This window comes from Ranitomeya imitator, chromosome 8, assembly GCF_032444005.1.
Source record: "Ranitomeya imitator isolate aRanImi1 chromosome 8, aRanImi1.pri, whole genome shotgun sequence".
NCBI classification, from domain to species: Eukaryota; Metazoa; Chordata; class Amphibia; order Anura; family Dendrobatidae; genus Ranitomeya; species Ranitomeya imitator.
In genome coordinates this window covers 160,937,644-160,954,185 of record NC_091289.1, presented here as the reverse complement: position 1 = coordinate 160,954,185, position 16,542 = coordinate 160,937,644, and the positions used below count along the sequence as shown (strand labels likewise).

General features: G+C 46.2%; 1 protein-coding gene across 1 annotated transcript in view; it reads left to right on the top strand.

Annotated features, from left to right (window-relative positions):
* The first annotated feature begins 426 nt into the window (after positions 1-426).
* LOC138648187 (putative ferric-chelate reductase 1) overlaps positions 427-16,542 on the top strand; it is a 40,166-nt gene continuing 24,050 nt past the window's right edge. The window contains exons 1-7 of the mRNA XM_069737696.1: positions 427-514; positions 4,574-4,769; positions 5,328-5,464; positions 10,646-10,740; positions 12,413-12,557; positions 14,877-15,059; positions 15,221-15,319. Coding sequence (XP_069593797.1) covers positions 4,574-4,769; positions 5,328-5,464; positions 10,646-10,740; positions 12,413-12,557; positions 14,877-15,059; positions 15,221-15,319 — 855 coding nt within the window. The 5' untranslated portion in view covers positions 427-514. The remainder of the gene's footprint in view (positions 515-4,573; positions 4,770-5,327; positions 5,465-10,645; positions 10,741-12,412; positions 12,558-14,876; positions 15,060-15,220; positions 15,320-16,542) is intronic.

Here is a 16,542-nt window from a genome sequence, read left to right as displayed (position 1 = left end):
ACTGTAATGATAGTGTGCACTATACACAGTGTGACCTGTCATATATACTGTAATGATAGTGTGTACTATACACAGTGTGATCTGTCATATATAATGTAATGATAGTGTTACTATACACAGTGTGACCTGTCATATATACTGTAATGATAGTGTGCACTATACACAGTGTGACCTGTCATATATACTGTAATGATAGTGTGTACTATACACAGTGTGATCTGTCATATATACTGTAATGATAGTGTGCACTATACACAGTGTGACCTGTCATATATACTGTAATGATAGTGTGTACTATACACGGTGTGACCTGTGGAGCTGACACCTTGTCTCCCTGCTGTCAGTTACTGTCCCCCACCTCCATATTATACGCCCAGCAGCCAATTAGTGGCCTGTACGGTGACTCCGCCTCCTTGTTCTGGCCACTCCCCTCAGTGCAGGGTCTGTGCTGCTTCTGGCCGGTGAGAGGGCAGTGACGGCTGCCGGAGGCCGGGGAGGTCGGCTGCGGTGTGAGGTGGGTGACAGCGGCGGCCCGGGCTGTGCATTGTGCGCTCACATGTGCGGGCGCAGGCGGCGGCGCTCACTTCCTGGGTGCAGTGAGTCATGGAGGTGACACTGAGGGAATAGCCCGGAGATAGCGGCCGGTTATAGCGCTGTCTGACACCTCCGTGCAGCAGGTGGATGCCGGCCGCCTCCAGCGCTTTCTTCTCTCCTCTGATCTTGTCTGTGCTTTGCTGTGTGCTCCGAATTCTTCTCATTGTATTTGCTGCATTTAACTCTTGTAAAAGCCGCAGCGCTTCAAGGATTTTTCCAAAATTTTTCCTGTAACTTTCAGTTTTTTTCTTTTTCTTTTAAATCCCCTAGTGTCTCTGTGCACACCAGGTCTTTCCTTCAAGCAGGTTCTGCTGCGGAAGTGTGAATATATGCATTACTATAGGGAAGCGACTTGCTGTGTTTTATGTTTCTAGACAGAACTCACCAAGGAGTTAAAAGTTCCCGGTGCAGTCTTCTGGTGGTTTCTACTCATAAGACGCTCCTGTACTGTTACAGCCAATGGAAAGCTCAAAAGACGCACAGTCAGATGTTTTTTTGAAGCATTTTTTAACAAAAAAAAGCGCGAACAGTTTCTTAACCGCCGGCTCGCTGGGAGCACACAGTCGTGTGGTCACGTGATCGCCCGCACACTGGGAGCGCACACATAGTCGTGTGGTCACGTGATCGCCCGCACACTGGGAGCACACACTCAGTCGTGTAGTCACGTTACCGCCCGCTCGCTGGGACCGCACACGCAGTCGTGTGGTCACATTACCGCCCGCTCGCTGGGACCGCACACGCAGTCGTGTGGTCAGGTGACCGCCTGCTCGCTGGGAGCGCACACGCAGTCGTGTGGTCACGTGACCGCCGGCTCGCTGGGAGCGCACACGCAGTCGTGTGGTCACATGACCGCCGGCTCGCTGGGAGCGCACACGCAGTCGTGTGGTCAGGTTAATGCCCGCTCGCTGGGACCGCACACGCAGCCGTGTGGTCATGTGACCGCCGGCTCGCTGGGAGCGCACACGCAGTCGTGTGGTCACGTGACCGCCGGCTCGCTGAGAGCGCATACGCAGTCGTGTGGTCACATGACCGCCGGCTCGCTGGGACCGCACACGCAGTCGTGTGGTCAGGTTACTGCCTGCTCGCTGGGACCGCACACGCAGTCGTGTGGTCAGGTTACCGCCCGCTCGCTGGGAGCGCACACGCAGTCGTGTGGTCAGGTTACCGCCCGCTCGCTGGGAGCGCACACGCAGTCGTGTGGTCACGTGACCGCCGGCTCGCTGGGAGCGCACACGCAGTCGTGTGGTCACGTGACCGCCGGCTCGCTGGGAGCGCACACGCAATCGTGTGGTCACGTGACCGCCGGCTCGCTGGGAGCGCACACGCAGTCGTGTGGTCAGGTTAATGCCCGCTCGCTGGGACCGCACACGCAGCCGTGTGGTCATGTGACCGCCGGCTCGCTGGGAGCGCACACGCAGTCGTGTGGTCACGTGACCGCCGGCTCGCTGGGAGCGCACACGCAGTCGTGTGGTCACGTGACCGCCGGCTCGCTGAGAGCAACACACGCAGTCGTGTGGTCACGTGACCGCCGGCTCGCTGGGAGCGCACACGCAGTCGTGTGGTCAGGTTAATGCCCGCTCGCTGGGACCGCACACGCAGCCGTGTGGTCATGTGACCGCCGGCTCGCTGGGAGCGCACACGCAGTCGTGTGGTCACGTGACCGCCGGCTCGCTGAGAGCAACACACGCAGTCGTGTGGTCACGTGACCGCCTGCTCGCTGGGAGCGCACACGCAGTCGTGTGGTCAGGTTACCGCCTGCTCGCTGGGACCGCACACGCAGTCGTGTGGTCAGGCTACCGCCCGCTCGCTGGGAGCGCACACGCAGTCGTGTGGTCACGTGACCGCCGGCTCGCTGGGAGCGCACACGCAATCGTGTGGTCACGTGACCGCCGGCTCGCTGGGAGCGCACACGCAGTCGTGTGGTCACGTTACCGCCTGCTCGCTGGGAGCGCATACGCAGTCGTGTGGTCACGTGACTGCCCGCTCGCTGGGAGCACACACTCAGTTGTGTGGTCGTGTGACTGCCCGCTCGCTGGTATAAGCAGGTTACAGGATGCAGCACAGACAAAGAGGCAGACCAAGGGTCAACAAGGGGATTTATTTAACAAACAGTAAAACTCCTGGCTGGGAGATAAACCATATATAACAAAGGGTATGAAGTAATTTCTTAACACAGAATATACTAAAAGGGGGAAAAGAAATGTAAAGTATGCACTTAACACTTTGGGCTCCTGTCATGGTTGTGCTCCTGTCTGCGACTGAGACCGTTAGATTATGCTCAAAGGTGATTTATCACAGTTCTGGGGAGAATGGGAGAAAACTTCCTTGACGTTGACAGTGTGGTCTGGTGGTCCTGACGATGTTCATTCTCTCTGGTGGTCCTGACGATGGCATTGTGTCCTGTTGTGGTTATGGCGATGTCCTGACCCAATCCAGATAATGGCGGCGATAGTCTGGGGCTCCAGCATGGGCACTGGCCTCAGCGGATGAAGGAAGGGGAATAATGTCAGCGGTGTGAGCCCTTACACTAGCGGGGCCTATGACACTGTCCCGACACTTTATAATGGTGAGCCCGGTCTGCTGCGCTGTACTGTTCAGCGCCTGTATCCAGCACACAGACCTTGCCTCTCACGGTCACCGGCCATGGATTTGTTAACATAGTCGGCCGCATCAGCAGTCTCGTAAATGTCCGTGATGTAAGCGGTGTCAGCTATGTTGGAGTGGACAGCGGTGTCCGGTGTGTCAGTGGGACCCCGTCTGTCGAATCATGTCAGTGCGTCCTCTCATCCCCGGCTCCAGTCAGCGCCGCCCCGTGGCCTCACAGCTGATCTTTTCTGACAGGACTCCTGCGTGTGCTGTTTCCGCCTGAACTGTTTGAATGTCCGCACGTGCATTAACCGTTTAGCCATGCCCCCTTCTCTCAGGCACAGGGAACACTCTGACACCCCAAGCTCGACCCCCTGTATCCTAGGTGACAGACCCGACGGTTCTGGACCCATTACAGATGAGGCAACCCTGGTTAGTTTCTCCCCCTTACACCGGGAGCGCACACAAGACTCTTGACCATGTGTATAGTGACCATGTCATCAGAAAAATCACCTTTAACCTGCACCCAGACCGGGTCCTGCACGCAATTACATGTTGATTACAATGGTGCATGTAGCTAGACTATGGCCCCAATTCATCATTTGAGCTTTTTTTTATGGTCCTTTTTTTTGTCTTGGTTGCCATTTTTTTGGTGCCAAATTCTTAATAATGGCAAGTGTGATTCATGCATTTGGTGTAAAGTCATAAATTAACTTTTTTTTCTCCCTGTATTGAACTGGTTTTTATGACGTTTGGTCCAAGTTGCAAAAAATTGCACCAAAATACGACCAAATTTATAAAAAATACACTGGAAGAGGAGGGAAATTGTACCTAAACCTTTGCCAGACAAATCAAGTGAAGTTATTGGGAATCTCTAAATTCCACCCACAAAGTGGTAAATAAAATAAACATGGGCGAGCAGATAAAAAATAGACTAAAAAAGGCTCAAATAGAATAATGAATTGGGTGCAAGAAAAAAAGCACAAAACTAGACTAATAAACATGCACAAAGTCAATAATGAATTGAGGCCTATTTGTCTTGTGGTTTTGCCATATTTATAAATAAATAACTTTCCTCCTTGTGTATAAAATCAACGACTACATATAGTTTAGCTACGAACACAATTGTGATTGTCATGTAATCACCTGCAGGAGCCCAGCGTCAGGTTAATAGGTGATTTTCTGAGCACAGGTTCCCTTTTAATGTTTGACCACGTTGGCAAAAAAAAAAAAAAAAAAATGTTGCGTCAGGATGGAATCTTCCATTTGGTTGAGATTCACAATATTTTGGACCTTTGCTAAGTTTGGAGAAACCTGTCAGCGTGTTCTTTGATCTAAGGATGCTGTGGTGTAACATAGGGTGTTTTTTCTTTTTTTTTTCTTCAATCTATAGATGGCTCTGGTGGTGCCAGTTTTCGTCATCTGGTTGCTTGCTTGCAGTGCTCCACCTGTCACCAGTTATCCAAATGGGAAGGTCACCGTGGCCTGTAGTTCCATGGAGCCGCGGCATAAAGGTTACCCGCAGTCTGGAGTCATCCATAACATCACTGTGGATAAGACCGTATTTAGTCCAGGAGATCAGATCAAAGGTAGGAGCATTTACATTAGGCCACCTGCCGCCATTAAACAAGCAATGATCGGTTACGTTTTGCCGAGCACTATTCATTTAATAGCCTGTTCAGACTGGCCGGCCGCACTTCCATGTACACAGAACCATCGGTAGTAAATAAATCTGTGCGAATAAGCTGTCGTTGTTTAAACACCCAACAAACAAGCATTTTGCCCATTTGTCGGGTGATTGGCAGCCCTGTTACACTTCCTTATTAACTGGAAACGAGAGTTCTTAGGAATGTGCGCTAAAAATTCTTCAGTGTAAATGCAACTTTATGCTTCCACAATTGTCTTTGGAGAAACTGTGTGCCTAGAGCAACCAAATTAGTTTTCTTTTGTCATTTCTATGAAAGCTTAGAAAATGAATCTTGATGGGTAATTATCCTAAAAATCAATATAGAATATATAACGGTATGTTTTTTTGTATGTATTTTTTTTTGTTCTTTTATTCATCTATTGTCCAATTTTAATCAATATCATAATTGTCTTGATACAGAAAATTTAACAATATTTTTTTTGTTTGTTCTTTTTTTCAGTGACTCTGTCTGGATATCGCTTTTCTGGATTTTTCATTCAGGCTCGAAATGCGAATAATTTAGCCGGTGATGCTGTGGGCTCCTTCTCATTAGTTGATGGACAAGTTTCACAACTTTTGAAATGTGGAAGTCTCCCGGTATAGTTTCTTATACTTCATAGGAAATAGAAAACCTTGGAGAATGATGTGTAATTTAATGTTGTACACTAGAACTAATTTGCCTGTATGGGAAGAGTTTCCTGGGAAGATCTGTCGGCAACAAACTGATTCTACACAAATGTAATGTTCCTTTATTATGCTATGGGGTCTCTCCAGACCCCAGGGCATAATAAACAGTAGATGTTAACCCCTTCCCGACCCATGATGCCACGTAGGCGTCATGAAAGTCGGTGCCAATCCGACCCATGACGCCTATGTGGCGTCATGGAAAGATCGCGTCCCTGCAGATCGGGTGAAAGGGTTAACTCCCATTTCACCCGATCTGCAGGGACAGGGGGAGTGGTAGTTTAGCCCAGGGGGGGTGGCTTCACCCCCCCCCGTGGCTACGATCGCTCTGATTGGCTGTTGAAAGTGAAACTGCCAATCAGAGCGATTTGTAATATTTCACCTATTATAACGGGTGAAATATTACAATCCAGCCATGGCCGATGCTGCAATATCATCGGCCATGGCTGGAAATACTATTGTGCCCCCACCCCACCGATCGCCCCCCCCAGCCCCCCGATCTGTCCGGTACACTGCCCCGCTCCCCTCCGTCCTGTGCTCCACTCCCCCCCCGTGCTCTTGTCCGCTCACCCCTATGCTCCAATCACCCCCCCGTGCTCCAATCACCCCCCCCCCTGCACTCCGATCCACTCCCCCGTGCTCCGTTCCACCTCCCCCGTGCTCCGTTCCACCCCTCCCGCGTTCCGATCCACCACCCCTCCCGCGTTCCGATCCACCACCCCACCCCCCACCCCATCATACTTACCGATCTTGCCGGGGTCCGTCCGTCTTCTCCCTGGGCGCCGCCATCTTCCAAAATGGCGGGCGCATGCACAGTGCGCCCGCCGAATCTGCCGGCCGGCAGATTCGTTCAAAGTGCATTTTGATCGCTGAGATATAATCTATCCCAGTGATCAAAATAAAAAAATAATAAATCCCTCCCCCTTTGTCACCCCCATAGGTAGGGACAATAAAAAAATAAAGAAATTTTTATTTTTTCCACTAATGTTAGAATAGGGGTAGGGTTAGGGTTTCGGTATGTGCACACGTATTCTGGTCCTCTGCGGATTTTTCCGCTGCGGATTTGATAAATCCGCAGTTCTAAACCGCTGCGGATTTATGGCGGATTTACCGTGTTTTTTTCTGCGCATTTCACTGCGGTTTTACAACTGCGGTTTTCTATTGGAGCAGTTGTAAAACCGCTGCAGAATCCGTAGAAAGAAGTGACATGCTGCGGAATGTAAACCGCTGCGTTTCCGTGCAGTTTTTCTGCAGCATGTGTACAGCGATTTTTGTTTCCCATAGGTTTACATTGAACTGTAAACTCATGGGAAACTGCTGCGGATCCGCAGCGTTTTCCGCAGCGTGTGCACATACCTTTAGAATTAGGCTATGTGCACACGGTGTGGATTTGGCTGCGGATCCGCAGCGGATTGGCTGCTGCGGATTCGCAGCAGTGTTCCATCAGGTTTACAGTACCAAGTAAACCTATGGAAAACCAAATCCGCTGTGCCCATGGTGCGGAAAATACCGCGCGGAAACGCTGCGTTGTATTTTCCGCAGCATGTCAATTCTTTGTGCGGATTCCGCAGCGTTTTACACCTGTTCCTCAATAGGAATCCGCAGGTGAAATCCGCGCAAAAAACACTGGAAATCCGCGGAAAATCCGCAGGTAAAACGCAGTGCCTTTTACCCGCGGATTTTTCAAAAATGATGCTGAAAAATCTCACACGAATCCGCAACGTGGGCACATAGCCTTAGGGTTAGGGTTGGAATTAGGGTTGTGGTTAGGGGTGTGTTGGGGTTAGGGTTGTGATTAGGGTTATGGCTACAGTTGGGATTAGGGTTAGGGGTGTGTTGGGGTTAGTGTTGGAGGTAGAATTGAGGGGTTTCCACTGTTTAGGCACATCAGGGGTCTCCAAACGCAACATGGCGCCACCATTGATTCCAGCCAATCTTGTATTCAAAAAGTCAAATGGTGCTCCCTCAATTCTGAGCCCCGACGTGTGCCCAAACAGTGGTTTACCCCCACATATGGGGTACCAGCATACTCAGGACAAACTGCGCAACAATTATTGGGGTCCAATTTCTCCTGTTACCCTTGTGAAAATAAAAAAATGCTTGCTAAAACATCATTTTTGAGGAAAGAAAAATGATTTATTATTTTCACGGCTCTGCATTATAAACTTCTGTGAAGCACTTGGGGGTTCAAAGTGCTCACCACACATCTAGATAAGTTCCTTTCAAGGTGTAGTTTCCAAAATGGGGTTATTTGTGGGGGGTTTCTACTGTTTAGCCACATCAGGGGCTCTGCAAAACGCAACGTGACGCCCACAGAGCATTCCATCAAAGTCTGCATTTCAAAACGTCACTACTTCAATTCCGAGCCCCGGCATGTGCCCAAACAGTGGTTTACCCCCACATATGGGGTATCGGCGTACTCAGGAGAAACCTGGACAACAACTTTTGGGGTGAAATTTCTCCTATTACCCTTTGGAAAATAAAAAAATTGCAGGCTAAAAGATCATTTTTGAGAAAATAATTTTTATTTTTTATTTTCATGGCTCTGCGTTATAAACTTCTGTGAAGCACTTGGGGGTTCAAAGTCCTCACCACACATCTAGATTAGTTCCTTTGGGGGTCTAGTTTCCAAAATGGGGTCATTTGTGGGGGATCTCCAATGTTTAGGCATACAGGGGCTCTCCAAACGTGACATGGTGTCCGCTAATGATTGGAGCTAATGATTGGGGTCCAATTTCTCCTATTACCCTTGGCAAAATAGGAAATTCCAGGCTAAAAAATCATTTTTGAGGAAAGAAAAATTATTTTTTTATTTTCATGGCTCTGCGTTATAAACTTCTGTGAAGCACCTGGGGGTTTAAAGTGCTCAATATGCATCTAGATAAGTTCCTTGGGGGGTCTAGTTTCCAAAATGGGGTCACTTGTGGGGGAGCTCCAATTTTTAGGCACACAGGGGCTCTCCAAACGCGACATGGTGTCCGCTAACAATTGGAGCTAATTTTCCATTCAAAAAGTCAAATGGCGCGCCTTCCCTTCCGAGCCCTGCCGTGTGCCCAAACAGTGGTTTACCCCCACATATGAGGTATCGTCGTACTCTGGAGAAATTGCCCAACAAATTTTAGGATCCATTTTATCCTGTTGCCCATGTGAAAATGAAAAAATTGAGGCTAAAAGAATTTTTTTTGTGAAAAAAAAGTACTTTTTCATTTTTACGGATCAATTTGTGAAGCACCTGGGGGTTCAAAGTGCTCACTATGTATCTAGATAAGTTCCTTGGGGCGTCTAGTTTCCAAAATGGAGTCACTTGTGGGGGAGCTCCAATTTTTAGGCACACGGGGGCTCTCCAAACGTGACATGGTGTCCGCTAAAGAGTGGAGCCAATTTTTCATTCAAAAAGTCAAATGGCGCTCCTTCCCTTCCAATCCCTGCCGTGCGCCCAAACATTGGTTTACCCCAACATATGATGTATCCGTGTACTCAGGACAAATTGGACAACAACTTTCGTGGTTCAGTTTCTCATTTTACCATTGGGAAAATAAAAAAATTGTTGCTAAAAGATAATTTTTGTGACTAAAAAGTTAAATGTTCATTTTTTCCTTCCATGTTACTTCTGCTGCTGTGAAGTACCTGAAGGGTTAATAAACTTCTTGAATGTGGTTTTGAGTACCTTGAGGGGTGCATTTTTTTAGAATGGTGTCACTTTTGGGTATTTTCAGCCATATAGACCCCTCAAACTGACTTCAAATGTGAGGTGGTCCCTAAAAAAAATGGTGTTGTAAAAATGAGAAATCGCTGGTCAAATTTTAACCCTTATAACTTCCTAGCAAAAAAAAATTTTGTTTCCAAAATTGTGCTGATGTAAAGTATACATGTGGGAAATGTTATTTATTAACTATTTGTGTCACATAACTCTCTGGTTTAACAGAATAAAAATTCAAAATGTGAAAATTGCTAAATTTTCGCCAAATTTCCGTTTTTATCACAAATAAACGCAGAATTTATTGACCTAAATTTACCACTAACATGAAGCCCAATATGTCACGAAAAAACATTCTCAGAACCGCTAGGATCCGTTGAAGCGTTCCTGAGTTATTACCTCATAAAGGGACACTGGTCAGAATTGCAAAAAACGGCAAGGTCTTTAAGGTCAAAATAGGCTGGGTCATGAAGGGGTTAAAAATAAATAAAAATTCTTAGTCTCCTCACCGTTCGACTTTCTGGGGCCCCTCACCATCACCCGTCCGGTCTTCATCACGTCTTCTCATCCCTGCTGCAAGTACTCAAATTCCCAAGACCCTCACATTGAGCTAGGACTTCTTGCTGTGATGAGGCCGGGGACAGTTCTGTGCAAGTGTACACAAGTTCATGATGTTACAAGATGGCTGTGACCTTGTGTGAACATGCACAGAACCATGCCGAGCTTCATCAGAGCTGGAAGTCCCAGCTCAGTGTGGGAGACCCGGGGGTTTGACGCAGAAGATGCGACCAAGACAGGAAGGCAGACTGTAAGGAGCAGAGAGGCCAGAGGGGAACGGTAAGGTGGCATTTTTGCTGAATCTGCGCAGAAGAGTTACCAAAAAATCTGTGTTTTGCCGAATTAAAATTTTGGTAGAATTTGATTCTACTCGAATATATTCTTTCATTTCTTTTGTAGAGTTGACTTATTACATTTTTTTTATCTTTTTTTTTTATCTGCTTCTTTTCCATTTTGTTTATAGTCTAAACAGAAACTCCATTTTCATTAGACTGCCATATTCTGTATATCTGTGATGTTATGAGTTGATTGCAATGACACTGGCATAGACACAACTGCATGGAGCTTTATTACAGAGCTGAGATGCAGCCGTTCTGGGACAGTGCGGCAGAATGTGGCTGCCATGCATTAATTTTTGCTATAAGTCACTATTTTAATAGAATCACAAGATTTTTGTAATTTAAAATTAATAAATCCCACTTTTACTGCAGCGCATTGTGCAGAAGTTACTAAGGGTTATGCCTTCCTGACTCCAGAAGACAGTACATCCCGGTCACTTTGGCTTACTAGTCTGCATGGATGTTATTCCGGCTTGTGTAACCCAATGCTTCTCTTTCCAGGGCTCCGCTGTCAGTCAGACCAGCAAGAGGAGAAAAGAACAGGTTGAATTCTATTGGATCGCTCCCAGCGCCGGCCCGCAGCATATCCAGTTTCTGTACGTCCTCATGTTCACAGCACACGCCATTACACATTTTCCCTTGCACTCACCTGTCACTTTATATTTTATGGTATTCTGGGTAGAGCGTGAATATTCATGATAGAATTTTGTACCCCAAATGGTTTGGCAGATACCAAGACTCCGTTTTCTACAGCTGGACCCATGATGGTCAGCTGAAAGCTAGGCCAGCCTCCTGAGAAGCTAGTTTAGGAAAACTCAGGCCTCCTTGTCATTTACTCTATTCACACAATATTAATCCTTTAATCCCTGTCACACTATGACTGATGTATACATTATGGAATGGATCGGGGTGCTTGGTGTAGGCTCATGACCTGCACCCGCTCTGCACATGGCGGGTGTACGCTGTCTTGACCAGCTGCCATCTGTCTCGAACAATTTGCTGCTGTCAACCCCTTAAATGGTCTACATGTGACATCTCGGGGTACCCATTGATTGCCATGACATTGAGGCCTGTACCGTAACCGAAAACAGAAGGTTCACCTTTACCGACAGATCAATTGTTAACATTTACAGGTGGATGAGGGATTTGGAGGCCGCATTCTTCACGAGCTCGGCGACTGCTGCTCTCTGAATCTGGAAATACTTGTTTATCAGCACGCTGTAACAAACCTGTATTACACAAGTCAGAGGGATTAAAGAAGTCATAGTCTCTGCCAAAAATAATCAACGCTTTATACACTGCCAGGCAATGTAGAAAAATCTCTGCCATGTTTCACCTTATTAAAGAGGCAGTTTTGACACTTGTATTATAAGACCAGTGCTCTGAGCAAGGTTTATTCTGGCTAAAAGAAGTCTCCGAGGCGTTTAAAGCAGTGAAACAAACAAAAAAGTCCTACTTATCGGCACTTGCCTGGTACCAGTCAGGCCGCTCTGTGGTCTGCACTGATGCAGGAAGAGGAGACATCACTGTTCCGTCAGCAGCAGAACCGCTGCGCGCTGATTGGCTGCAGCGGTCAGATGTCTTGATCATTGCATCACTTGATATTTTTCAGCTAACTCTCTGCTAGAGTCACTTGAATGCTGCTGCCAATCTCTGGCCGCAGCGGTTCTGCTGCTGATGGAGCAGTGAATTCGTCTCTTCCTGTGTCAGCGCGGACCACAAAGCAACCTGCGCTGGATCCTGGTGGGTGTCACTAGGTGATTATCACTTTTATTTTTTCTTTTGTAGCTCCCTCAGTAATGAACAGGCTGCCAGGGGTAAAGCTGTTGGCGCCTGCCAATATGTGAAGGTCATTGACCATTTAATGCCTGGTTGGGCCAAGCGGCCTATTTTCTCCATGGTAACCTTTTATACCCCATAATCTACCTCAGATTAGAAATGATAAACAGTAACTATAACCGTGACCCCCACAATGCTTCTACTACAGTGTATGTGACCACTGCAGTCAATCACTGCCAATGTAGATGCCCAGTGATTGGCTGAAACAGTCCTGTGCGCTGTAGTCATGATGCCATTGCTGTAGCCTATTAGCATGCTTTACTCACTCATGGTTTCATCTGTGACACAATGATAAATGTGACCAATGTTTTCTTTTAGCTAGGATTTTGTCAAACACCTAAGGATTTTTTTTTTACTGCTTTAATTCCCTGCATGTTTCTTAATCATAAAGTTCTCTCTTTTTTTTTTTTTTTTTTTTTTTTGTCCTAGAGCCACTGTTGTTGAAAAATATGCAATTTACTGGGTGAAGATTCCAGGACCAATTATTTCTCAATCTGGTTTTCCATTCATCTCCAGTAAACCACAGACTTCTGTGCCGCCAGCCGTGCCATCAGCGTCATTACTGACCAAGGGGGTAATACAGGATGGTGGCTGTTGCTGTTGTTGTTTTGTTGTTGTTCCCCCGCTATTACTGTGAGATCACAAGCTGGCTCTGGTTAGTCAGGGGAACGATCCTTTTTTTTTTTTTTTTTTTCAGGGCTATCTTTATAGTCTTGTTCATTTCCATTGTAGGCCACCTAAGCATTACTCCTGCCGTCTAATTGATAGAAACGTTACCTGATCCCAAACAAATCACATTACAAGCTATTGGTGTTCAATTAATAGCTATTTGCATTATACAATGAATGGCGCAGGATCGTGGCGTGTAATAAATGGAGGCTTCTACACCAGTGAGAACATTGTGTAAAGCAGCTTTAGGCTATGTTCACACTTTGCGGATTTTGCTGCGGATCCGCAGCGGATTTGACCGCTGCGGATCTGCAGCAGTTTCCCATGAGTTTACAGTACAATGTAAACCTATGGGAAACAAAAAACGCTGTGCACATGCTGCGGAAAAATCCGCGTGGAAACGCAGCGGATTACATTCCGCAGCATGTCACTTTTCTGCGGATTTTCACCTGCTCCAATAGGAAACTGCAGATGAGAAACCGCAGTAAAAACCGCGATAAATCCGCAGTAAAAACGCGACGGGTTTTCACTGCGGATTTTGGAATTCTGCTGCGGAAAAATCCGCAGTGGAATCCGCAAAGTGTGAACCTAGCCTAACAGTGTCAGCTGGTATATAGGAGTCATTATCCTGTGAAAATGGAACACACGGAATGGCAGAACAATTCATTGTTGTTATATTTTATAGTTTTGATTTTTTTTTTTCTAAAACCTTGCATTCTAACTTTTGTGAAGAGCTTTTTTTAAATTTCAACCATTTGTTACTTGTGACCTTTATTTAGGTATAAAACTACAATTTAGACTGTGAATAGATAAATCTGGTCATAAACCTGTTCATATCATTACCAATAATCATTTTGTCTATAATACTGAAAAACATTTGCTTGATGTGAAAGATTCGACCAATGAGTCCAATCATTCAGGCATAACGTTTTTCAGATGGCGTTGGTAAACACAAGGATTTGTAGACTACATTTTTATCAATGGCTTTACACTTCCCATGATGCAGGCAAATGCGTGTCTTTATAAACCGCAAAATTATAATTATTCATTTTCGTTTTTCTTTAAGCTAAAGCCTTTATGGAAGCGCTGATCATCGGATTTTTGGCAAACCATTTAGTATCTAATTATTTGCTATCAATTTTAAGGAACTTGATTTTTTTTTTCAAAGCATATGTTTTTTATAATAAAAAAAATTAAAATGTTGCTGTTGAATTTAATAAAAAATTGACACGATATACTAAGGCAGTGTTCACAAGTTGGGTTTTTGCTGCTGTTTTTTAAAGCAAATTTTCAGATGTTTACAAGAAGCTGGTTTTGCATAGTTTTTTACTGCGTTTTTATCAGGGTACATTTGTTTCTTGTGCATGCTGATAAAGTTTAGTGTATAAAAAAAAAAAAACCTGATTCGACTTCATCAGGTTTTGGCACCAAAAACGCAGCAAATCCAGATACCTGGATTTTTTGCACTACCCATTGCTTTTAATGGGTGAAAAACACTGAAAGAAGTGACGTGCTGCATGTCAGGGAAAAAAACAAGATGTGTGCATGAGATTTCTGTAGTCTCAGACTTTGCTGGTACTGTTCTGCATTGTCTGTTTTTTCTGGTTGCAGAAGATGTGAACTGAGAGTATTTGAGTGAACCCGTTCTGTTGGAAGAGTTTACAACTGTTAGCTTCCAAGCTGCTCTAAGCTTACTTATTAATACAAAGTTCACTTCAACCATGTAGGCCTAAATCTCAGAAGAAAAAGTTAAGGGTTACAAACTCTTCCATTGGAATGAGCTCACTGATGGATTCTCAGCTCTCTCTGCTGCCAGCAGAATAGACGGTGCAACTCAGACTGTAGATTACAAATGGGGCAAAAGTTTTAATTAAACACAACAACAAAGAAAAAAATCATAAAATTAATGAATTTAACAAATATAAATGCCTCCAAGTGAGTTTGTATTCGTTCAGCCAGTCAATAGAATAAATGTTTTCATCAGCGATAGTCTATCCATAGGCCAGAATATTCCCCAGCCCGTTTGTCTCTAGCTAACATCCAACACACAAGGACACGATCGATTTAACACCGTGCACTCAGGGATGGTTATAACCAATACCTATTGCTCTTGTTGTTCATAGGAGAGCGCCATCAGGTGGCCACACATGATACTAACCTTTTATTATTATTATTTTCGTGAAGGGGATTTTTTATTTATTTTTTTAGTTTATTGCATTTGCAGGTCAGCTCATCTGGATGTGGACGCAACAAGTTCTGTGTCAGGAGCCCCACGTCGTGCGACCCTCAGCGTGATGTGCACTGCTTCTTCCTGTCCTTTTGGAGAGAAGACGACTCCATGCTGATTGAGATGAGTGGACCAGTAAAAGGATACTTGTCTTTTGCCTTATCGCATGACCAGTGGATGGTGAGTATCACTAGGTGTTTGCTATCTAATGTGATAACTGCAGGATGTAGAGACAGAGACCCTGATTCCAGCGATGCGTCACTTACTTTACGTGGTGCTGCAGGTTTGATTAAAATAGGTTTTATCTGCACATGCTAATAGTTTGATGTTTTTTTTCCTAGGGGGATGATGATGTTTACCTGTGTGTGATTAATCAGCAAACTGTCGAGATAAACCCTGGATACTTTCGAGGACGCACACATCCAGATATAGCATCACCGGTAATTACAGAAAATCATGAAATCGCAACATAAACTTTCAGAATGTAGTTTCATAAGGCAGAAAGTTGTAATTCTAGTTTTAAAAGCTTTAAATTGTCAAGCCTTCTTGGCAAAATGATGATTGGGATAAAAGTACCCAGTTCTAGATTATTGCAACATATCCTTACGGCGGCCAGATGCCTGATTGCGCGTCTTTGGAGACAGCCGAATCCCCCTTCGCTTCAGATCCTCCTTGGACGGATCATGGATGTTAGAAGGATGGAACACCTTACAGCCTTACTAAATGACTCGGTGGTGCGCTTCCAGGCAATATGGTCCCCGTGGGATTATTATGCAGCGGGATCCGACCTGTAGTGCGACTGAGTTCGGATTTGATTAAAGGGAACCTGTCACCCCGTTTTTTGAGATTGAGCTATAAATACTGTTAAATAGGGCCTGCGCTGTGTGTTCCTATAGTGTATGTAGTGTACCCCGATTCCCCATGTATGCTGAGAAATAACTTACCAAAGTCGCCGTTTTCGCCTGTCAATCAGGCTGGTCAGGTCGGGAGGGCGTGGTGACATCGCTGGTTCTTCCTCAGCTTTACGTTGGTGGCGTAGTGGCGTAGTGGTGAAGACACAGCGCGCGATCTGCGCTGTAATCCCTTGCATCGGTGGGGGCGGCCATCTTCCTGGGGCCGCGCGTGCGCAGATCGAGTGCTCTGCTGCACGGGGCTTCAGGAAAATGGCCGCGGGATGCCGCGCGTGCGCATTAGAGATCGCGGCGGCCATTTTCCCAAAGCCGAGTTTGCATCTCGGCTTTGGGAAAATGGCCGCCGCGATCTCTAATGCGCACGCGCGGCATCCCGCGGCCATTTTCCTGAAGCCCCGTGCAGCAGAGCACTCGATCTGCGCACGCGCGGCCCCAGGAAGATGGCCGCCCCCACCGATGCAAGGGATTACAGCGCAGATCGCGCGCTGCTTGTTCACCACTACGCCACCAACGTAAAGCTGAGGAAGAACCAGCGATGTCACCACGCCCTCCCGACCTGACCAGCCTGATTGACAGGCGAAAACGGCGACTTTGGTAAGTTATATCTCAGCATAGGTGGGGAATCGGGGTACACTACATACACTATAGGAACACACAGCGCAGGCCCTATTTAACAGTATTTATAGCTCAATCTCAAAAAACGGGGTGACAGGTTCCCTTTAATCATTTTAACTGAGGTTTTTCCCCTTTTT